The following is a 25,000-nucleotide window of genomic DNA, read 5'->3' as shown; positions in this document are numbered from 1 at the left end:
GTTAATGCCACGGGCATATCTGAATTAATTATCTTCTCTTTAAAATTTACAGTTTTTTTCCATGCCATTCACCGTTTCTTTCAAACGACGTCCCTAGATTTCACAACAGGGCGTATCCTAATCGCCATTACCTACTTTAGGAAATTCCTTACACAATCCCTAGATGACATCTTCAGACGGAGAGTTTATTTCAACATGGAACCCAAAATAAGGTTTCATGGGATTTAGTGATAGAACGAAATAGTGTACATGCATTTACAAGAACCGCAAACTATGTTTTGAAAAAGTGGAAATTTAGATATGATAAGAAATTATTCAAATCTTGTCTGTTCTGGTATTATATCAGCAGCTTGTATCACTTGTAAAATCATCCGTAAGTTTTTCTTAGTATATGTATACATATACATATACATATATATATATATATATATATATATATATATATATATATATATATATATATATATATATATATATATATATATATATATATATATATATATATATATATATATATATATATATATATATATATATATATATATATATATATATATATATATATATATATATATATATATATATATATATATATATATATATATATATAAATACAACTACAAAAAATGACCAAGAGTGATGTGCAAATTATTCCTTTACTTAAATGGCAAAAGCAAAATTTAAAAGGGTACGTGCAGATTTACAAAATAGTCCTTCTGATCATACAAAATCACAAAATTCACTGTTAATGACGTTAAAGAGTGTCTTAATTGTTAATGATGTCAAAGAGTTTCTTAAGTCTGAAGCAGTCCATTGCTCAGATTCTTTCAATGTATCAAAAAGGTTTTAATAATAAATTGTCAAAATATTAAACTCGAATGCAGATTAAATCTTGGAAGTAATTTTGAAGCTTTTGAAACTTTTGAATCCCGCCATGTTGTTCTGTTCAGTCCATTGACTTCATCTGTATTAAAAAAACCATAATGCACTGTAACGTTATGTAATTCCATAGTTTTCTTTGTATACAAACATTCGAATGAATTCATATATATTCTAACAAAACGCATATGGAACTTCAGAGCAAAACTATGTACTAACCATCATATTCATTATGTTCATTCCAATTCAATATTCAGAATGAAATTAAGAAAAATTACTTGTGTAGTAGACACAATAATTTCTTAATCCATTTAGAATATAATGAAATTTAACACATAACTGAAAACAGTGACTCAAGTTTCCTTGAAAAGAACCTTATTCAATTTCTGGTTTAGCATTAGAGTGTCATTGCCTATCCAGACACTAAAACAAGCTCACATTCTGATATCACGTGTCTGAAGGACAACTGTCGGATCTCCTGGAGAGACACACAAGTTGGAAGTCGTTTTGCAGACTCCTAGTGTAAAGTTTTATCTAATAAAAAAACATGGAACTGACCAGTCGGATTAGTTGTGTCGGCTGTGAGTGTTCGCTTCATAAAATCTATCTATTTTATATTTTATTTTAATCTAAGGGGAACCAGGAACTTTCCAACATCGTACATAATAAATAAGAAGGGAAAAGGTTTTAATATTTACCTGTGACACTCTCAAAACATAAAAAAACGTACAGCTCGCTGGACAGATAAATGAAAACTTTTGCATAATCCAAAATGTCTGATGCACAAATGCTTTTGACTCTTGGGTAAGCTGATTATATAAGATTGCTGTAAAAATTATCACCTTGCAGTTCCTGGGTGTGACTGCCTCTAATGCAAGCAATGGCTGATTCTAATGCAAAAAATGGTTCAGCTGACTTATCTTTAATGAGCTTTATATATCAAAAGGTTATGTAAATCAACAGAAACATAAAGTTGCGAGAGGACATTAACACTAAGGCTTTGAGAGTTATCAAGGAATCTAAAGCAAAGAGAGTCATGAGGAGAAATGTAATGGCATGCATATAAGAAAAACAAGCGTCCATAAATAAATGCAAGGTATATGTATACTTAGCGAGATTGAGTGCAAGAAAACGCAAATATACAGAACCTTCCTGTTTTAGTGTCTGTTGCAAAATAGCGAGAGGCGCTGCAGGAGAAGTGGGTATGCGCAAGAAACAAATGCAGTACATAACATTAAGATTTTCATGGACAATATCGCTTAGTGTCGCTTGCCTCTCATAAAATGAAACTCAGACGTCGCCAGCAAATGCAAGAACTGTGTCAAAATACACGCACAGAGCCTCACTTCCTCAAGAAGTTCTAAATTCTTCAAAAATATTCATACAGCTCGAAATAACAAGTCACTAGAGAAACGAACGAGGTTTTAAAAAGGTTGCGTATCTGATAATCTTAAGAAGAAGAAGAAGAAGAAAATCCGTCCAGGGAAGATTGGTATGGGAAAACAATGTACTATCTTAGAAGGGCATATTTTCAAAACATTTCCTTTACACGATTCAAAACAATAAAGCAGATCTCATTGCCAATGATAGGTGAACTTTCTCATGCCTTATACTTGTGGAACAGAATCAAATAAACATTTCATCTCTGGGATTAACAGGATTTTGAAATATCTCGTCCAGTGCCTTCATCTTTGGGGGATGAATCTTAATCCCTTTTCCAGAAAGTAGAGTAGAACAATAATAGACGTCAAGCTTACTGTGGGAAATAATTCGTAACATACCAACAAATGCTCAGGGCAGTCATTATCTAAAATCATGTCAAAAGTATTCAGGCGTGGCAACACTGAACCTACATTGTGAGACGGAACAACGTTGAAAACAACGAGACACATTTGCCCCGATGGACTTACAGACATCACCTTCTTCTCAAAGTCTCGAAGTCCGGGAAAACTGACAGGGAATAAATGGTTTCTTATTACTGTCTGTAAAGGAGAGAGGAAAGGCCTGGGATTATATGTTCTAGTGTTTGTCAAATCTTCCTCAAGTCATAAGTTATGAGGAAATGGTAACAAGAGGTGGTATTATCCACAAAGTTTATATGGCACAAAAACAAATACATTGTTTTATATGTTTGCAGAATGGTTAATGAAAAAAAAAATAACCCAAACGAACAATTAGTCAATGAGGAAATTAAAGAAATGGCTGATTACAGCTTGGATATTCGTGGAATGTACCTAGTCAAATTAATATTTACTGAAGAAAAAATGGTTTATCAAAAATATGGGACTGTTCTATATCTGTACAGTTGCCGGTTTTAAAAGAACAACTGTTCATTAAAAACATTTAAAAAATGGTTAATGACAGCTTGGATAATTGTGGAATGCACCTAGTCAAATAAATATCAAATAAAAAAACGTTTTGCCAAAAATGGGAGATTATTGTATATTTGTGAACATTTTCCTGTTTTCTCAACTGTAAATTATCAAACTGAAGCACAGTTTTGTAAAGTTACTGTACACAGAAACTTAAAAAATCATTTACGTGAAATTATAGTGCCGACAATAAAAATATAGAAGTAAATCAAAGTATCCCATTTGAAATTACAAAAAAAAAAAAAACGCAATAAATGAATAGAATGCCAGCGTTTCCTGTTTCAGTTAAACTGAAAAAACTTGATTAAATTAGAGGCTTTAATAATAATAATAATAATAATAATAATAATAATAATAATAATAATAATAATAATAATAATAATACTCTGACATGTCACCTACAGTAGGTAAGAAGCAGAGTTCTTACTTGGTATTATCTATGTCTTGAAATAAATCTTTTGAGAGCATAGATTATCGATAAGATAAGATATTCTCTCTCTCTCTCTCTCTCTCTCTCTCTCTCTCTCTCTCTCTCTCTCTCTCTCTCTCTCGTAATCATCTTGAGTAGTGTTTGAGTAGTGTCCGAACGTATGCAACCGTCATTTCCCTTAAAGATAACAGAGATAACATTTGTGATTATCTGTTTCATTAAACACAAAGTGATCTTGTACATTATCGTTCGTATTATCTCTGCAAAACAAAATGTGAGTCAAGTGTTCTGAACCAGACCGGATTTAAGCGTCATTTCACAGTTACTGATTGGCTCACTGATTGTAAGTTATCTGGCGACGCGGATACTTTTCAAAATGTATTTGGGTAAGGGTTGATGAAGACAATACTTTAACAGTATGCCTCATTCGGTAATTCCTAAGCTGTCGATCCTTCTTTTAATACGAGAATCACGACGTGTGTAATTTTAGAACAGCTTTGACGAACCATGTCTGATCCAAACAATTAAGAGTTAATAAATAAATTAATAAACTAGTTAATAAATAAATAAAAATATTAAATAAAATCATGTCGCGGACGTGATAATTTCACCTCGCAAGCGCCCCCAGCCTTCATAAAGCCAAGTGCCTCGAAGGAGTGGAACTTCAAACAAGAAAAAAATTCCACGCTTAAAATTTCATTTTTTTCTTAACGAACTTGAAGAAATAAGAAAGGAATCGCCGTTCTCTCTCAGAGACGAGCCGAGTTCAGACCATAATTCTGTTCTCCCAAATGGGACCATTTTTCCCCGAACATGGCGAAAATGCAATTCAGGAAATGGCAAAAGTCATGTGGCTTACCACAGAGAAGGAATAACAATATTTTCAAGGCTAAAAAGGCCATACTCGTTTCTTAATGCTTCCCCTAGCAGGAAATCCTCATGAAGAAGTGCCAGGAATTATGATGGAGATTTTCCTACCTCATTACATTGTCTGTACACAGCCTTTATACTAGAACTAATAAAATTAACGTGGCCTGCATAAAACTGTCAATATGATTAACCTCACAAATTTATGAATACGGGTTTTCAATGAGTTTCATTCCAAGGTAATTGTGAACAGACAGAGGCGATATGACGGACATGGGAGACAGAAAGACAGACCTTCAACTTTAAATTGCTGATAGGAATTAGAGAAGGAATAAAATGGAAGTATCATTAAGACTTCACACTATTTATATAACAAGTATTTCTTATTTGTTAATGAATATAAATACTATCATATACTCTCGCATATATGGAGTTATGTATGGATTAGATTCCATTTCATAAAGCGCAAATAAATTAGAGAGTATGAAGAATGGCTTCTTTCTATTAACTTTGCTTTTCATTTCAAAATAAGCCCATGTGACAGCTAAGAAGAAATATCACAGATTTTAATCCCCCAAGTATTCACCGAGTATCTGAATGGAGTCTGGAAAAAGCTACTACCACAGAGAGAGAGAGAGAGAGAGAGAGAGAGAGAGAGAGAGAGCCGGAACGCGTCAATAACTGAACAGAAAGGGTTTCGGTCATATGAATATGGAATTGGTCGCCCCATATGCTCCCACCCTCTCTCTCTCTCTCTCTCTCTCTCTTTCTCTCTCTCTCTCCCTTCTTATGGAAGTGGGAGGTTCTGAGTGTACCAGAATAGTAAAGAGCGGACGGATATTCTTGTGTAATAGCATAAAGAAGGTACAGACGAGGGGGGGGGGAATAATAGCTTTTGTTAAGTCTTGATAAAATGACAATGAGGGCCCCATTCGATCAATGATTTGGGAAGACCGTGGCCATTCTCTTAAACTGTTAGTTTTCATCAGCGTTTGAGACGAGTGAAGAACAAGAACGGAGAACTTGGTCGAGACATTCTCTCTGAGGTTCTTGTTTGAGAACAATTTACACAGGGCGCCAACAAGCGAATAACTGTTAAAAATTTGTTATCAATACAGTTAACAGGCATGAGAATGTTTCTTAAACCCCAAAAAACCTTCCCATTAGCAGTTTATATTTCAGAATATACGGACCTGATATCGTGAAACTACGTTTCGGTCATGTGAAAAGGTTTTATTGTAACATGGCTAATATGTAGATGCTGCCTCACTACTACACTGGTCGCATACATTTTGATATGAGAGAGAGAGAGAGAGAGAGAGAGAGAGAGAGAGAGAGAGAGAGAGTAGTGAATATGTCATTAAAATTCATCATAGACCAAAAGCAAATAAAAAAAATTGTATACATAGATAAATATACTATCAGTAATTATAGAAATATTGAGAATGTGCTTTAGAATATTATCTTTAACACAAGTGCTCCATCACAAGTCATAAAAGTACAGAGAGAGAGAGAGAGAGAGAGAGAGAGAGACCCATATTGGAAGAGTGCACGGCAGTAGAAGCTTTCACGGGAATAAAGCAATAAAAATGATTTTACACGCAAAGCTTACTTTTACCGATATATCGATAAATTTAGAGGAATATCCCTTTTCACTTCAGAGAGGGTTGGCCCAAGTGTTTGCATACTGTATACATGTTGCTAGCACCAGGTAACTAGGCCACGAGTGATTGAAATCATATATATATATATATATATATATATATATATATATATATATATATATATATATATATATATATACATATACACACACACACACATATATAATATACATATATTTTACATACATATAAATGTATATATATATATATATATTTTTTTCTAGTGCAGTTACGAAGGTTGGACCAAGTCACCTTCTAAATATTTAATTAGCGGTGAACAAGATTGGCCTAAGCTGGATTTTATTGCCGGCAGATTAATTGTCCTACCAACGTGGACACTGACTTGAAATTCAAGCCTCCAAAGAACATTAAGGTGTTCATTCGAAAGAAGTAACAGAGGGTGTTGGAAAGTACAGAAAGAGGAGATCAGTTATTATAAAATCAGATAAATCAATAAATAAAAATGTAAGTAAAATATTAAAATACGAGTTGAATTGTATTAGGGTGGTAATGCATTGCATCTTCGTTTCAACTTTTGAGGGCAATTTATTTCAAATCTCTTAATTTCCTAAGTTTCGCTACTCGTTGAATATTGCTTTGGCTCCTTTTGTTCCTACATTCCCGTTTTCCCATTAAAAGTTTGCAAAAGTTCATCGCCAGTGGCTTTGGTGTTGAGGGTATAAGGCCAACGTACGGCAGCCTCAGCCGAAGATGAAACGACTCGAGAGAAGGGCGTTTGACGCGTTCAAACGTACACACCAAAATAATGAGTTTGTCTCTGATGATGCCCTTGCTACCATACACAAAGGTCGAGACGGCTCGCTTCTCGTTGATAGTAGACGCAAAGTTAACTTTTTTTCTTTTTTAATTACGTTGAACAACATGGAAATTTTGACCCAACAGCTTCTGCACCTTCTTGCTCCAGAATACCTTCGAGTCGACAGTTGGCGCCTAAATTTTATTATTTTTTTTTTTTGGGGGGGGGCGTCCCTTTTAAGGAAGAACTTGCTCGATATTTGGGCTAACTTTAATTTTCTGCCTCACCGAGCGGAAATCATTCAAACGCGCCTCCGTTCAACTGCTGCAAATTTACTTCCATCACAGCACTGGACAAATGCCAGATTTATTCCTCTCTCTCTCTCTCTCTCTCTCTCTCTCTCTCTCTCTCTCTCTCTCTTTCTTCTTCGTATTCTTCTTCTTCTTCTACTTCTTCTTCTTCTTCTTCTTCTTTTAACGTGCTCTTTTCCCATTTGTATGGGGTAAGCACGATGCCTTCTTTTGAAGGAATTTGATTTGGCTTTGGGGTAGACTGTAGTCTCGACCGGCTGCTCTGCCTGTCATCGCTTAGACACCGGTAGCGTATGTACATGTATTGTACCAGTCACTCTTTTATATTAACAATGCTGTGCCTGTCCTTGCGACTGGTTTTAGCAAACAGAACCTGACACGTTTAACGAGGTTGCAAAGATCTGAAGGTAAGCCTACCTTCACTGTGGAAGGCAAAATATGAATCTTAATGCACCCTTTCTCTTTCAGAGAGGTCCTGCTTTCTCTTCCTCCAAGTCTGGACCCATTCTTTTCTTTCTCCTTTCCCCTTTCCCTTCAAAAAAGACGGGCGATAGCCCCTCCCGTCGGCATTTCCACAAAAAATCCAGTACAAAGTGGATTCATAATGTACCGGACGTGGGAAGCTTTGCTCAAGTCCTAAGCGAGAGTTTTATATCGGGTGATACCGAGCACTGTAATTAGAGAGAGAGAGAGAGAGAGAGAGAGAGAGAGAGAGAGAGAGAGAGAGAGAAAGACCAGCATGCCATAACATTACATTGATGTCGTTGCTACGTCAAGGAAAAACTATGACGCGAATCTACGAAAAACGTGATTGGAGGTACTTCCTTCATGCAACCGAAAAGGTTTTCAGGACGGTGGATGTTGCACTGTTTTCGATATACAAGTTTTGGTTTTAAGGTTATAGCATTCCATACACACACACACACACATAACTGAATCACGAAATTATGGAACGTGATGAATATATATATATATATATATATATATATATATATATATATATATATATATATATATATATATATATATATAATATATATATATATATATATATATATATATATATATATATATATATATATATATATATATATATATATATATATATATAATCAGTAAGCCACAAACGTCCTTTAATATCAATTCGCTCTACCTCGGAAATAATATATTTTCATATATATGTTATGAAGGGGAATTTTTTAGTTGATAACAAGTTCGTCGTCCCAGGCTCAGAACCAGCGAAGGACAAGAACTCAGGACTAGTCCTGAATTCTTGTCCTTCGCTGGTTCGAGCCCACGGGACGACGAACTTATTATTAACTAAAAATTCCCCTTCAACATATATGAAAATATATTATTTCGAGGTAGAGCGAATTGGATATTAAAGGACGTTTGTAGCTTTTATTGATTGTATATGAATCACGGTGATGTGATAAAAAGTCATATATATATATATATATATATATATATATATATATATATATATATATATATATATATATATATATATATATATATATATATATATATATGTATATTCCCAGTGCCGCTGGCCTAAAATGCAACATAATGAATATTCCTATCTGGTTCAAGTACGGTCTTCCATATAAACATTTCCCGTAAGAACGTATCAAGCGAACAATTTCTTGAGAATCTATTAAAGCTTTGCTACCGACACAGGAATCAAAATAAGCAAATGAGCTACTGTTTTTATGTGATGCTGATGTACATTTCTGTGTTCTCGGTCGGGAAATGCAAGGGACGTCTTTCATTATATTTCCTCCTATAAATCTCTTCCTTGAATTCCTTTCAGAGAACCAAGCCGTCAAGGCGATAAACATGAACGACTTGGGATTTTGCACCCAATATTAATAACTCTCAGCGGATTTGGGCGATAAAATGCTAAAGAGTGGCAGAATATGCGCTCGTATTCTACAGCTTTCTCCAGAATTTATGGCCTCCTGTTTATAAAATTTTCTTGTAATGTCAAAACTGACTTCTAATCTAGAATACATTGGATTATAAAATTTAGGCCAAAGGCCAAGCGCTGGGACCTATGAGGTCATTCGGCGCTGAAAGGGAAATTTTGAGAATAAAGGAATTTTTTTAAAGGTGCAACAGGTGGAAAATCTTTTGCAGTTGCACTATGAAACAATTGTTAGGAGAGGGTGGAAAGTAAGATGGAAAAATACAGTTCGCTAATCTGATAGAACATTTCTACCATAATAGTTGCTTTGCTCCTAAAAAGAGAAAGAGAATTCTAGTGGATAACTTTACTGGAAATTGTAAGTAAGTGGGAAATACTGAAAGACGGATCTACAGAAATATCTATGCTATGACTGACTAGCCGATCTTGTAGGATGCTCCTAGTTCCCCATTGGACGGGTTGGTATCGTTCTCGGCTAGCGCTCTGCTGGGCCCGCGTTCGATTCTCCGACCGGCCAATGAAGAATTAGAGAAATTTATTTATGGTGATAGAAATTCATTTCTCGTTATAATGTGGTTCGGATTCCACAATAAGCTGTAGGTCCCGTTGCTAGGTAACCAGTTGGTTCTTAACCACGTAAAATAAATCAAATCCTTCGGGCCAGCCCTAGGAGAGCTGTTCATCAGCTCAGTGGTCTGGTTAAACTAAGGTATACTTAAATTTTTTTTGTAGCATGCCCCCACTTCATGATTCAAAGTGTAGCTGATTTTTCCTTATATTTGACGTTATGTGGTTTTACCAACAGTGAGTGAATGATGTGGTGCTATCATGATTTGAAAATTTCTTCAACAAAATATTTAAATTACATCATAATGCACCTTCAGGGCGAGGCATTGGCTATAAAGCATCCGGTACCTACGAAGTAGAAGTATTTGTTGACGCCAGAAGATTCAGGTCTTCTACGGCAAGTTGGAAGAGATTCAGGTCTTCTACTGTAAATTGTTGGAAGAAGGATCTCCCTGTTTACAGACATATAATCCTTATAATTCTGACCTACCGTCTGATGATGTCAGCTTGGCAATCTTCCCTGATCTCTAATTCATTAAGGAACTAAAGCTATCACCTTCTGTGGCTGGACCTTTAGCGTTAGTACCAGGGGTCTTGTGTGTCTCTTAGAGAAAAAATGTCGATGGTACAATCTGTTGCATTCTTCAAGGATGTGCTGGTTATGAATGCTTGTTGTTTTTCATATATTGACTTGGAATTTCATTGATCATTTACTGGCCTAGTTTGCTTGCCAATACGGATATTTCTGAAAAGTTCATAATCGGTATTTTTCACCCTGCCAGGGAATACTCTTGATTGTTTCAAAGTTCACTGATCCTGAATACAACAGCATGATACGATACCTTCAGTGAAACCCGTTCATAATTAGGAGTTAGCCATCTGAGACACTTGTCATACCTGGCGATTTTTGCAATTTACGGATTTTCAAAAGAACTGTCTTTTCAAAAGTCTTTGAGAGACACAAAAGAACTCACTTCCTGTTTTAACGTTTCTTAGAAAGACAAGTCATCAGATTTGACATACTATGTCATTACGGAAGAAATAGCCAGAGGTTTTGAGGTTACATAACTAGGACCTGATGGGGATTTCGATATTTTTTGACCTCGTGACCTTGAAAGTGGGTCAGATTATCATGAACCTTGGTGACCTTCCCGTAAAATACCACAAGTGTCCGATTACACCCACCCACACAAACACTATATATATATATATATACATATATATATATATATATATATATATATATATATATATATATATATATATATATATGTGTGTGTGTGTGTGTGTGTGTGTGTGTGTGTGTGTGTGTAGTGGCATATTCAGATTCACAAAAATTAAGCCACAAATATCGTTTAACTATTGCACGATAGTTGTGCCATAATATTTGTGAATACACAACAGTTTATATATATATATATATATATATATATATATATATATATATATATATATATATATATATATATATACAGTATATATATGTATATGTGTGTGTGTGTGTGAATATGTATATGCAGTACTGTGTATTAGTGTATGCGGAGTCTAGATGTGTGTCACATCTATACACACTAGCAAACTGGCCACCACGCATCGTAAATGAAGTGCCAATATTCGGTCAGAAGTGCTTAATTCTATTTTTGTCTGACCCACTCTCCGACGAAGCAGCTTAAGCCTTCTGCTGCTGAATATTCAACAAATGCGCCGAAAGTCAGCAGAACAATTTGAAAAGTGGCATAGCAGTAATGATTATGCCTTCATGCGATTACAGGTAGTTATTTTGCAAAGATCTCCACCGGTAGAATAACGTACTCGATCTTTGTAAATTGCAGATATGTATCTTTGTAAAGCAGAGATTGTTAGTAGCAATTTACGAGTTTATACGGAGAAACAAGCAGTTATTACAAGTAAGCTAAAAGGCTTAAGTTCATCAGCTGTAAGCTATTGCGGGAATGTTTACTTATAAAACGTAAAAAAAAAAAAAAGTGTTTTTCCATACTCAAGTACGTAATTTAAAACTGATGATTTACTCAATATCAAAAGAATTATAGCTGACTGTTAGTGGCTTCGACATAATAATAATAATAATAATAATAATAATAATAATAATAATAATAATAATAATAATAATAATAATAATAATAATAATTGTACCCAGAATCATAGGAACACTTGGCACGACCCCAAGATCCCTGAAAAAGAATCTGGAAAAACTAGATGCCGAAGTAGCTCCAGGACTCATGCAGAAAAGAGTGCTACTAAAAACAGCGCACATAGTGAGAAAAGTGATAGTCTCCTAAGGAGGCAGGATGCAACCCGGAACCCCACACTATAAAAACCACCCAGTCGAATAGGATGGCTGTGATAGACCCCCCCAAAAAATGAAACAATAATAATAATAATAATAATAATAATAATAATAATAATAATAATAATAATAATAATAATATTATTATTATTATTATTATTATTATTATTATTATTATTATTATTATTATTATTATTATTATTTCTGCCCTTAGAGTTATCTGCAAGGAATTCATTAAATTATAGAATTTATACAATAAAAGGAAGATTGGAATCACCTACTCTCCTCACTGGTCTAGACCAGGGGTCACCAACCTTTGAAGCTAAAAGAGCCATTTATTTAGAGAACCATAAAAATGTTGTACTGTCTGCGCCGCAGTGACAAAAATGGTCTCTAAATATCTAAAATCAAACTCTGCAGTATTTTAGAAATAACAGAATATAGTCCAACAGGCCTACTCAGAATAAATAAATAAATAAATAAATAAATAAATAAATACAGTGATATTATTATTTATAATTGCTTTCACAAAGCACAACTATTTATATCATTAAAAATTCAATCAAATTGATGTTTGTCATATGCTTTTAAATTGAATAAAATTTAATCAAATACTGTCTTACGAGTCTTACATAATTTCTTTGTTTTAAATGGATAAAAAGGTATTTGTTCAGCGTTTGGAGCCGCACAAGTGTCTTGTAAGAGGTATTTGTTTGCGACCCCTGATCTAGACTCATGACTTCAACTAAAATAAATCCACTGGAAAATGTTTGCATAAACACGGGCCATTAAAAAGCAAAAGAGAAGTGTCCGGTGACAAGTGGCTCTCGAGTAACCGTTTGGAAAAATGTTAAAGATGTTGAAGAGAGTTGAAAAATTTAGACTGATCTGAAAGATCGGCGACTTCTTAGAAAAACGTTTAGATCGACTGGAAAAACTTTGCCTTCATATATATTTGACGTTTTTGGCTGCTTAATGCAGTTAGGTTTTAAAACGACCATTAACTGAAGGGTAGCAAATATATGATACAATAATATTAAGAAAAATTTAAAACGTTTCGGTCTTTAATCATAATTAAACAATAAAAAAAGACGCCTGAATTTATTACTGCTTTGACATGATAAACGAGTATTGAATTTCAAGAGAATTAAGACTACCATGTTGCTTATTCGTTCTTTTCCAAATAATATCCGCTTTCTCTCATGGTTAAAATGCCTCAGTGGGAAGGAGATAATGTTCTTATTTGCTTTAGGCATACTTTCATATACGGTTATAAATACAAGTACAGAAATACCAGTCTAGATGACGTAATAATATTTATGTGCGTGTGGATGTCCATCTTATAATGAATATGTAATATGTACTGATATGCATCCATGTGCCTTCATATGTGTATATGTGTGTGTGTGTGTACAGGTTTGTACACATTTTGTTTAAAAATCCTTCCTTTGCAAGAGAAACAAATAAACAACAAAAGGACTCTTCCTTTTTAAAGTTGGCTGCTCACTGCTCTACTGACATAATGGGATACATGGGAAAAAAAGAGGAGATAAAAAAAAGAAGAGAAGTAAAAAATAAAAAGGATAAAACGAAAATATATATACATGTATATTTCAAAAGCGCATAATGGATAGTCGGGAGCACTTACCACAATTAATCCTTCCCGTGGCTCAAGATGGATGCTGTCGGGGCTACTTTCTAAACAGAAAGTCGAATGCTTTCTCTTTAAAGAGAAAGTCGACCTGCTAATGATGCCTGGGCTTACGCCTCTTAGCTCATTATACTAGAACCATGAAACCAAAAGGGGGGTAGGGGGTAGAAGAGATAAAAATGGGACAAGGGAAAGGGAATAAAAAAAGGGAAAGAGAATTTCTAAATAAAAAGAGAAAATGATAACCAACTAAATATATGAATTGAAGTACAACCATGCAATAGTATTGAACATTACCCTTTGCACACGTAGATATGACGTAACCGTGAACGCTTGGAGACGGCCTAATTTGATAAGAAAAAGGGACCAAAACAAATGAGAACGAAATAACGGTATAAACAGTATAAACCCTGATAACAATAAATAAAAAGGGGGGAACGAGACAACGAAGTCAAAAGAAAAGTGTGCCGTTCCAACGAATCCGCCATTTGTGGGAATTGACGTCACGTGGTGAACTGGAAATAGCTACGGAACCGTCAATATCTTTTTTTTTTAATCTCATTTGTACCTACGACGTGGGTAAGACAACAGAACAAACAGAAGAAGAAGAGCTTCAGTAACAGAGACAGAGATCTGCGACAGAATTCTCTGTTTTTTTTATTTGTATCCCGTTGTAAGCTTACTAACGTCTCTTTGCCGTTAAGGGAAATTCAGGACACAAATGTGTACTGAATGCTTTGCTGAATAAAAACATTTGCGTTTGATTTCCTTCTACGACTACTGAAGGCGGGTGGGGGGGAAGGGAGAAAATGACTAATGAGACTGAAGAACAAAGAAAACGTCCAAACAAACTCGAGCAAACAAACAAACAACGAGAACAACATGAACAATAATAATAATAATAATAATAATAATAATAATAATAATAATAATAATAATAATAATAATAATAATAAAGCTGGGCTGAATAAAGTAAGGTAAAGAAGATTAATCGTTAAACGGAAGACTGAATGAAACAAGCATATACAGTTACCGATAAAAAAACAATACCTTTTCTTTTTTCTCACCATTTCGCCTTCGGCGTCGCCGTCAGCCCCTGAGGGAGGAACCCCCGCAGGGGGCTCTCCTCCTCCAATCATATCTCTTTTTTTTTCTGTCGTAACGTCACATTAGTTACTGCAGCATCGCCAAAACACTTTGATGACGCTGGTTTTAAGGAGGGCTGAGTGGGAGGAGGTGCGGGCAGAAGAAGAGGGTGCTGGGGAAGGAAGAAGAGGGTGCTGGGGAAGGAAGAAAGGAAGGAAGAAGAGGGTGCTGGGGAAGGAAGGAAGAAGAGGGTGCTGGCGAAGGAAGGAAGGAAGAAAGAAGAGGGTGCTGGGGAAGGAAGGAAGGAAGAAGAGGGTGCTGGCGAAGGAAGGAAGGAAGGAAGTCAGGAAGAAGAGGGTGCTGGGGAAGGAAGGAAGGAAAAAGGAAGAAGAGGGTGCTGGGGAAGGAAGGAAGGAAGAAAGGAAGAGGGTGCTGGGGAAGGAAGGAGGGAAGGAAGAAGAGGTGCTGGGGAAGGAAGGAAGGAAGGAAGAAGAGGGTGCTAGGGAAGGAAGGAAGGAAGGAAGAAGAGGGTGCTGGGGAAGGAAGGAAGGAAGAAGAGGGTGCTAGGGAAGAAAAGAAGGAAGGAAGAAGAGGGTGCTGGGGAAGGAAGGAAGGAAGGAAGGAAGAAGGGGTACTGGGAAAGGAAGGAAGGAAGAAAGAAGGGGGTGCTGAGGAAGGAAGGAAGGAAGGAAGGAAGAAGAGGGTGCTGGGGAAGGAAGGAAGTCAGGAAGAAGAGGGTGCTGGGGAAGGAAGGAAGAAGAGGGTGCTAGGGAAGGAAGGAAGTTAGGAAGAAGAGGGTGCTGGGGAAGGAAGGACGTCAGGAAGAAGAGGGTGCTGGAGAAGGAAGTCAGGAAGAAGAGGGTGATGGGGAAGGAAGTCAGGAAGAAGAGGGTGCTGGGGAAGGAAGGAAGGAAGAAGGTGCTGGGAAAGGAAGGAAATCAGGAAGAATAGGGCGCTGGGGAGGGAAGGAAGGAAGGAAGAAGAATGTGCTGGGGAAGGAAGGAAGGAAGTAAGAAGAGGGTGCTGGGGAGGGAAGGAAAGAAGGAAGGAAGGAAGGAAGTCAAGAAGAAGAGGGTGCTGGGGAAGGAAGGAAGTCAGGAAGAAGAGGGTGCTTGGGAAGGAAGGAAAGAGGGAAGAAGAGGGTGCTGGGAAGGAAGGAAGGAAGAAAGGAAGAAGAGGGTGCAGGGGGAAGGAAGGATGGAAGGAAGAAGAGGGTGCTGGGAAAGGAAGAAGGGAAGGAAGAAGAGGGTGCTGGGGAAGACAGGAAGGAAGGAAGAAGAGGGTGCTGGGGAAGGAGGGAAGGAAGGAAGAAGATGGTGCTGGGAAAGGAAGGAAGGAAGGAAGAAGGGGGTGCTGGGGGAAGGCAGGAAGGAAGAAGAGGGTGCTGGGGAAGGAAGGAAGGAAGGAAGGAAGGTAGAAGAGGGTGATGGGGAAGGAAGTCAGGAAGGAAGGAAGGAAGAAGAGGGTGCTGGGGAAGGAAGGAAGGAAGGAAGGAGGAAGAAGGTGCTGGGGAAGGAAAGAAGGAAGGAAGGAAGGAAGAAGAGGGTGCTGGGGAAGGAAAGAAGGAAGGAAGAAGAAGGTGCTGGGGAAGGAAGGAAGAAGAGGGTGCTGGGGAAGGAAGGAAGGAAGGAAGAAGAAGGTGCTGGGGAAGGAAAGAAGGAAGGTAAGAAGAGGGTGCTGGGGAAGGAAGAAAGAAAGGAAGGAAGGAAGGAAGAAGAGGGTGCTGGGGAAGGAAGGAAGGAAGGAAGGAAGAAGAGGGTGCTGGCGAAGGAAGGAAGTAAGGAAGAAGAGGGTGCTGGGGAGGGAAGGAAGGAAGGAAGAAGAGGGTGCTGGGGAAGGAAGGAAGAAGAGGTTGCTGGGGAAGGAAGGAAGTCAGGAAGAAGAGGGTGCTGGGGAAGGAAGGAAGGAAGGAAGAAGAGGGTGCTGGGGAAGGAAGGAAGTCAGGAAGAAGAGGGTGCTGGAGAAGGAAGGAAGGAAGGAAGAAGAGGGTGCTGGGGAAGGAAGGAAGGAAGGAAAGAAGATGAGGGTGCTGGGGAAGGAAGGAAGGAAGGAAAGAAGAAGAGGGTGCTGGGGAAGGACGGAAGGAAGGAAGAAGAGGGTGCTAGGGAAGGAAGGAAGGAAGGGAGAAGAGGGTGCTGGGGAAAGTAGGAAGGAAGGAAGAAGAGGATGCTGGGGAAGGAAGGATGAAGGAAGAAGAGGGTGCTGGGGAGGAAGGAAGGAAGGAAGGAAGAAGAGGGTTCTGGGGAAGGAAGAAAGGAAGGAAGAAGAGGGTGCTGGGGAAAGAAGGAAGGTAGGAAGAAGAGGGTTCTGGGGAAGGAAGGAAGGAAGGAAGGAAGAAGAGGGTGCTGGGGAAGGAAGGAAGGAAGGAAGGAAGAAGAGGGTGCTGGGGAAGGAAGGAAGAAACAAGAGGGTGCTGGGGAAGGAAGGAAGAAACAAGAGGGTGCTGGGGAAGGAAGGAAGGAAAGAAGGAAGGAAGGAAGGGAGAAGAGGATGCTAGGGAAGGAAGGAAGGAAGGAAGTAAGGAAGAAGAGGGTGCTGGGGAAGGAAGGAAGTCAGGAAGAAGCGGGTGCTGGGGAAGGAAGGAAGTCAGGAAGAAGAGGGTGCTGGGGAAGGAAGGAAGTCAGGAAGAAGAGGGTGCTGGGGAAGGAAGGAAGGAAGGAAGAAGAGGATGCTGGGGAAGGAAGTCAGGAAGAAGAGGGTTCTGGGGAAGGAAGGAAGTCAGGAAGAAGAGGGTGCTGGGGAAGGAAGGAAGGAAGGAAGAAGAGGATGCTGGGGAAGGAAGGAAGGAAGAAGTGGGTGCTGGTAGGAGGAAGGAAGGAAGGAAGAAGAGGGTGCTGAGGAAGGAAGGAAGGAAGGAAAGAATTAAGAAGAGGGTGCTGGGGAAGTAAGGAAGAAGAGGGTGCTGGGGAAGGAAGGAAGGAAGGAAGGAAGAAAGGTAGGAAGGAAGGAAGGAAGGAAGATAGACAGGTAGGAAGGACGGAAGGTCATAACGCAGAAGGAAAGATAAAAAGGGAATGGAAAACGGACAAGAGAGAGAGAGAGAGAGAGAGAGAGGTGAGGTGAGGTGGTGGGTGAGCAAGAGGAGGAGGAGGAGGAGGAGGAGGAGGAGGCATCTGTACCTACCGTCGTGTAGCGGATCGATAGTATGGATCATGAGCTGTAGGAGGCCATGTCTGAACTTGGTGCCGGAGTGAAGAACAGGGGCCGAGGGGCGCCTCTCTCCTCCCGCCGCAGGCTGTGGCCCCCCCGCGTGCTGTGGGACGAAAAGACACTCAAGGTTAACTTCATTTGTCTGTGAAATACCGGATGTTCATTCATCCCTTAACCTACTAAAGATAAAATAATAAAAAGATTCTCTCTCTAAAAAGAAAAAAATACATATATAAGTTATACTTGAATTGTAAAGGTTAGAAATTACAATGTCACTTGACTGTAGTTCACTTGATAAAGTCCTTCACTTTCTTCTTTTTTTGGGGGTTATTGGAAGAAGAGGAAAGGAAGGACATGAATGCCCTATTTTCTGAATGACAATACAATAATAATACTCGGCGGGAACATCGTCCCGCGAAGCACTTCCACAACGAGGCAGTTATTCTTCTACTCATTGTTGTGAATGACTTCAACAATTCACGAAAGAAAATACCATTTGGGTATTACTATTATTTTTTCACTTTTAAAAAAGACGAAAGAAAATTCCTGGTATTATTATTATTTTTCACTTTAAGAAAGACGGAAGAAAATGCTCTCTGGATATTACTATTATTTTTCCAGTTTTAAGAAAGACGAAGAAAATGCCCTCTGGGTATTGCTATTATTTTTATAGTTTTAAGAAAGACGAAAGAAAATATTCTCTGGGTATTACTATCATTTTTCAATTTTAAGAGAAAATATTCTCTGGGTATTACTATAATTTTTAAATTTTAAGAGAAAACATTCTCTGGGTATTACTACTATTTTTCCAATTTTAAGAAAGAAAGAAAATACCCTCTGGGTATTACTATAATTTTTCCAGTTTTAGGAAAGACGAAAGAGAATATTCTCTGGGTATTACTATTATTTTTCCACTTTCAAGAAAGACGAAAGAAAATATCCTCTGTGTATTACTATTATTTCTCTCAAATTTCAAGCAGGATTAAAATTCAAACTTCATTACAAACGCGTACGTTTGAGTGTCTCATACAGTGGCCTAATTAGAGAAGGCCCAGAGGGCCTAACCCCCCAACCCAACCCTCCCCAATTTGACAGCGGGTTATATCGGGCAAGAAACACTTCCCAGACATCGATTACTCTAAATGTCAAGGTCCTCCAAAGAACTCCTTAGTCTTTGTTTTCTTAGCCGGGCGTTCCTCGTGGCTCGGGGGCTCTCGTTCGTTACGCAATGTCTTTCATAATTTTCTCTTTTTTTATTCTCTCTCTTTCTCTCCCCCCCCCTTTTTTTTCTTTTGAGGGTGAGGAAACCGATGTTAACTGTAATGAAAGAGGAAGGGCTGAAAATTAATATTCTCGTGAAGTTGCTACGTATTATTACGAATATTTTTGGGGAAGACTTTTTATCGTGTTATAATTACTTTTCCTTTAATTATTCTAGATGCTTGAGTATTGGGTCATTAGCCCAGCAGCCTAATGTCCTCTAGCGCTACAGAGACCTACCTTGACACAAAGAAAAAAAAATAGATAAAAAAAAACATACGTAATAAAAGAGAACCAACAACAGTACAGCATTGCGGAATATTCCCCATACTTCCAGTTCAAGCGAACGGATTCAAGTGTTGGGGCAAAACGCGAATTTCTCTCTCCCGAGAACTTCACGGAGGGCAGCTTAAAGCATTCTCAGGCAGCCATCCGCTTTAATCTCTACAGTTTCCGTTTCTCAAGTTTCAGTGCTTGCAATTTTAACCTCTCCCTCCCCTGCAGAATGGATAACATTAGTCGCGAATCCTTGAACAGAATTTAGAATATTTTCCAAGGGTGGGTGAAACTTCTTGGGAGTGTTTTGGAAATAAAATTTTGTGCAGATAACGTTTCGCAAATATCTGGAAACAGTAAAGGCAACATAAACCATTTCATTGATTGATTGATTGATTGAATGTAGAATTTAGGCCAAACTCCAAGCACTGGGACCTATGAGGTCATTCAGCGCTGAAACGGAAATTGGCAGTAAAGGGTTTGAAAGTTGTAACAGGAGAGAACCTCAAAGCAGTTGCACTATGAATCAATTGTTAGGAGAGGGCGGAAGGTAAGATGGAAGAAAGAGAATATGAAATGAGGTACAGTAAAAGGAACGAAAGAGGTCGCAGCTAGAGGCCGAAGGCACGCTGTAAAGAACCTGAAGTAATGCCTAAACAACAACGCATGAGGTGCACTGTTGGCACTACCCTCCTATGGGGTCTATTTCATTGATTGTTATCGTATTAAAGGTAAAATCTTTCACTTATTATATACGAATCCTGTTAAAATAAAGCAATAAACGGTTCTACCAAGTGAATGAGCTGTCCTGAAATGAAGGCTAAAATCTATTTATTTATCAACAATACTGACATCTTTGTGAAGTTAATATTAAATAAAATGATATATGAGTCCTGTCTTCTTTTTTTATGAGCCTTGCAGTCAAGGGCTGTCATCAGCAATGTATTTCAGTCTATTTCTTGATTTATAGTTCCATAGAAAAGCTTAAGTCTATTTCTTGATAGATATTTCTATAGAGGAGATTATCGGGCAGGAGATATTCGATATAATTAGATTAGTAAGATAGAAAAGATTTTTCTGTTAAGGCATTAGCAAAAAATCCCCAGTTCCTTTCCTATCAAAATCCCTAATGCGTTTGCAACTATCTATCTATAAATATATCTATACCTATAACAATCTATCTATCTATTTATCATATATATATATATATATATATATATATATATATATATATATATATATATATATATACTTCAGTCATTTTTAAAACTAACTAATGTAGAGAGTCTCTCGTTGAGAGAGAGAGAGAGAGAGAGAGAGAGATTAATCAATAACATTATGATGTAACCAAGACATAATATGATTAATTTCCTCACGTAAAAGTGCTAGCAGAAAAAAAAATATCCTGTGCAGAAGAATAAGTAACCTACTGACACATCACATTCATACGAATGAGCTTTTATTTAAAGACCAAACTACTTCGTATAATCAAAAGTTTTTTTTAATTCTTATTCCTTCTGATATAGCGATTTGTTTTAACCCATATCATTCAAGCGCAGAAGATTATTCATTAATGTTTTTTACAGCGAGTAGAGTTGGGGGGGATTTGCATTGTAATACTTTTTCCATTTGTTCATTGCGTTGTCAGTCTTTGAGTTAGGATGGTGTCAATTTGACAACACTACCGAATATCGGTTCTGGATCTCCAGAAAACACAATTTGACAACACTTCCGAATATCGGTTCTGGAACTCCAGAAAACACAATTTGACAACAATTCCGAAAATCGGTTCTGGAAATCCAGAAAGCACAATTTGACAACAGTCCCGAATATCGGTTCTGGAAATCTAGAAAGCACAATTTGACAGCAATTCCGAATATCGGTTCTGGAAATCCAGAAAGCACAATTTGACAGCAATTCCCAATATCGGTTCTGGAAATCCAGAAAGCACAATTTGACAGCAATTCCGAATATCGGTTCTGGAAATCCAGAAAGCACAATTTGGCAACAATTCCGAATATCGGTTCTGGAAATCCAGAAAGCACAATTTGACAACAATTTCGAATATCGGTTCTGGAAATCCAGAAAGCACAATTTGACAACAATTCCGAATATCAGTTCTGTAAATCCAGAAAGCACAATTTGACAACAGTTACGAATATCGGATTTAGAAATGCAGAAAGCACAATTTGACAACAATTCCGAATAGTGGTTCTGGAAATCCAGAAAGCACAATTTGACTACAATTCCGAATAGTGGTTCTGGAAATCCAGAAAGCACAATTTGACAACAATTCCGAATATCAGTCTGGAAATCCAGAAAGCACAATTTGACAACAATTTCGAATATCGGTTCTGGAAATCCAGCAAGCACAATTTGACAACAATTCCGAATATTGGTTCTGTAAATCCAGAAAGCACAATTTGACAACAGTTACGAATATCGGATCTAGAGATGCAGAAAGCACAATTTGACAATAATACCGAATAGTCGTTCTGGAAATCCAGAAAGCACAATTTGACTACAATTCCGAATAGTGGTTCTGGAAATCCAGGAAACACAATTTGACAACAATTCCGAATATCGGTTCTGTAAATCCAGAAAGCACAATTTGACAACAGTCCCGAATATCGGTTCTGGAAATCCAGAAAGCGTAATTTAACAACAATCCCGAATATCGGTTCTGGAAATCCAGAAAGCACAATTTAACGACAATTCTGAATATCGGTTCTGGAAATCCAGAAAGCACAATTTGACAGCAGTCCCGAATATCGGTTCTGGAAATCCAGAAAGCACAATTTGACAGCAGTCCCGAATATCGGTTCTGGAAATCCAGAAAGCACAATTTGACAATTCCGAATATCGGTCTGGAAATCCAGAAAGCACAATTTGACAATCCCGAATAGTGGTTCTGGAAATCCAGAAAGCGCAATTTGACAACAATTCCGAATATCAGTTCTGGAAATCCAGAAAGCACAATTTGACAACAATTCCGAATATCGGTCTGGAAATCCAGAAAGCACAATTTGACAACAATTTCGAATATCGGCTCTGGAAATCCAGAAAGCACAATTTGACAACAATTCCGAATATCGGTTCTGTAATCCAGAAAGCACAATTTGACAACAGTTACGAATATCGGTTCTAGAAATCCAGAAAGCACAATTTGACAACAAATCCGAACAGTGGTTCTGGAAATCCAGAAAGCACAATTTGACAACAATTCCGAATATCGGTCTGGAAATCCAGAAAGCACAATTTGACAACAATTTCGAATATCGGTTCTGGAAATCCAGAAAGCACAATTTGACAGCAGTCCCGAATATCGGTTCTGGAAATCCAGAAAGCACAATTTGACAACAATTCCGAATATCAGTTCTGGAAAGCCAGAAAGCGCAATTTGACAACAATTCCGAATATCAGTTCTGGAAATCCAGAAAGCACAATTTGACAACAATTCCGAATATCGGTCTGGAAATCCAGAAAGCACAATTTGACAACAAATCCGAACAGTGGCTCTGGAAATCCAGAAAGCACAATTTGACAATTCCGAATATCGGTTCTGGAAATCCAGAAAGCACAATTTGACAATCCCGAATAGTGGTTCTGGAAATCCAGAAAGCGTAATTTGACAACAATCCCGAATATCGGTTCTGGAAATCCAGAAAGCACAATTTGACAACAGTCCCGAATATCGGTTCTGGAAATCCAGAAAGCACAATTTGACAGCAATTCCGAATATCGGTTTTGGAAATCCAGAAAGCATAATTTGACAATCCCGAATAGTGGTTCTGGAAATCCAGAAAGCGTAATTTGACAACAATCCCGAATATCGGTTCTGGAAATCCAGAAAGCACAATTTGACAACAGTCCCGAATATCGGTTCTGGAAATCCAGAAAGCACAATTTGACAGCAATTCCGAATATCGGTTCTGGAAATCCAGAAAGCATAATTTGACAGCAATTCCGAATATCGGTTCTCGAAATCCAGAAAGCATAATTTGGCAACAATTCCGAATATCGGTTCTGGTAATCCAGAAAGCACAATTTGACAACAATTCCGAATATCAGTTCTGGAAATCCAGAAAGCACAATTTGACAACAATTTCGAATATCAGTTCTGGAAATCCAGAAAGCACAATTTGACAACAATTCCGAATATCGGTTCTGTAAATCCAGAAAGCACAATTTGACAACAATTCCGAATATCGGTTCTGGAAATCCAGAAAGCACAATTTGACAACAATTCCGAATATATTGTTCTTGAAATCCAGAAAAAGCACTGACGCCATGGGCTATTCCATTTCCTACTTTGTAAACCTACAAACTACAGAGCATGCTTGCTCACATTCCAGTAATGTATTGCACCTATGGCTCCAAGAGAGAGAGAGAGAGAGAGAGAGAGAGAGAGAGAGAGAGAGAGAGAGAGAGAAATATGGGTACGCTTGAAAGTCAACAGGAAGAATTTTAAAAGCATGAACACCAATTTAGCTGTTGTAATTTACTAATCTTGTACTTACAGCGTCATTACCGATGGTATATAGTACTGGCTCTCAGAGAGAGAGAGAGAGAGAGAGAGAGAGAGAGAGAGAGAGAGAGAAATGTGGATACACATGAAAGTCACCGGGAAGAATTTTAAAAGCATGAAACAGCAATTTGGCTGTCGTAATTTGCTAATCTTTTCACAAAGGACTGAGGGACTCATCATTTTAATTAATATTTCGGTTCTGCCTTCGTCGGTGAGTTGAATGACTCATTTGCCTGGCCCAGCCTTTGTTGCCTTAGCTGAAAGACATTGCTCTAATTGAGCATCAGTACTGGAAAATGGAGATTCATCTTTCCAAGCACGATTTGAGCCAAAGTTGAATTATTCGTTGTCTTATTGTCTTAAATTCTTTCTTTTAACCTTCAGCTGAAAACCATTTTGGAGAGGGTTAACAAGAGACTATAAACCCAAGAGGACTCCAAAGGGAAATCACCCTGCAGAAAGAGACAAGTTATAGGAAAATGTGTGTGATAAATAAATATAAGGGAACAGAAAATAAGACCCAAACCAGTCTTTGGTATACAGAAGTTGGGTAACTCCTTCCTTGCCAAGGTTCTCCCTCTGGTTATGGAGATTACCAATAACTTACTACCCCAGTTAGCTTTTGATTCACAGGTCGAAAGACTTACTGACACTTATCAGCCAAAGGTCCCAAAGTGGCCACAACTGTCCCAGTTAGTCCGTGAGCCTAATGACTCTCATGTCTTGTCCCGTTCCAGCCTTTACGGGCTGCCCTAAAGTAAGAGCCCGTGCCAGCACAGGGCTGACTTAATCTATAATTAGCTGACCCTTCCGGTTGTTCCACTGGAACTGACTCAATCAAGAAAACTCAGTTGATCCTTAAGCTGGAAGATGAGAGCCATTTCCTTTGAGTTACTCCTTTGGACGTGGAATACAGGAAAATTATGTCTTTCCTTATATGGAATTCAAGCAGAGTACAGTATTTCAA

The 25,000-nt window shown here is 37.9% G+C and overlaps 1 protein-coding gene across 27 annotated transcripts in view; it reads right to left on the bottom strand.

Annotated features, from left to right (window-relative positions):
• LOC136837694 (sodium/potassium/calcium exchanger Nckx30C-like) overlaps positions 1-25,000 on the bottom strand; it is a 537,491-nt gene that overhangs the window by 85,029 nt on the left and 427,462 nt on the right. For all 27 annotated transcript variants that reach the window (XM_067102582.1, XM_067102592.1, XM_067102587.1 and 24 more), the window contains one exon: positions 17,943-18,072. In XM_067102582.1, the coding sequence (XP_066958683.1) occupies positions 17,943-18,072 (130 nt within the window). The remainder of the gene's footprint in view (positions 1-17,942; positions 18,073-25,000) is intronic.

This window comes from Macrobrachium rosenbergii, chromosome 59 (genome assembly GCF_040412425.1).
Source record: "Macrobrachium rosenbergii isolate ZJJX-2024 chromosome 59, ASM4041242v1, whole genome shotgun sequence".
NCBI lineage: Eukaryota > Metazoa > Arthropoda > Malacostraca > Decapoda > Palaemonidae > Macrobrachium > Macrobrachium rosenbergii.
Note: the sequence above shows the minus strand (reverse complement) of the source record. Positions and strands in the feature narration are given on the sequence as shown.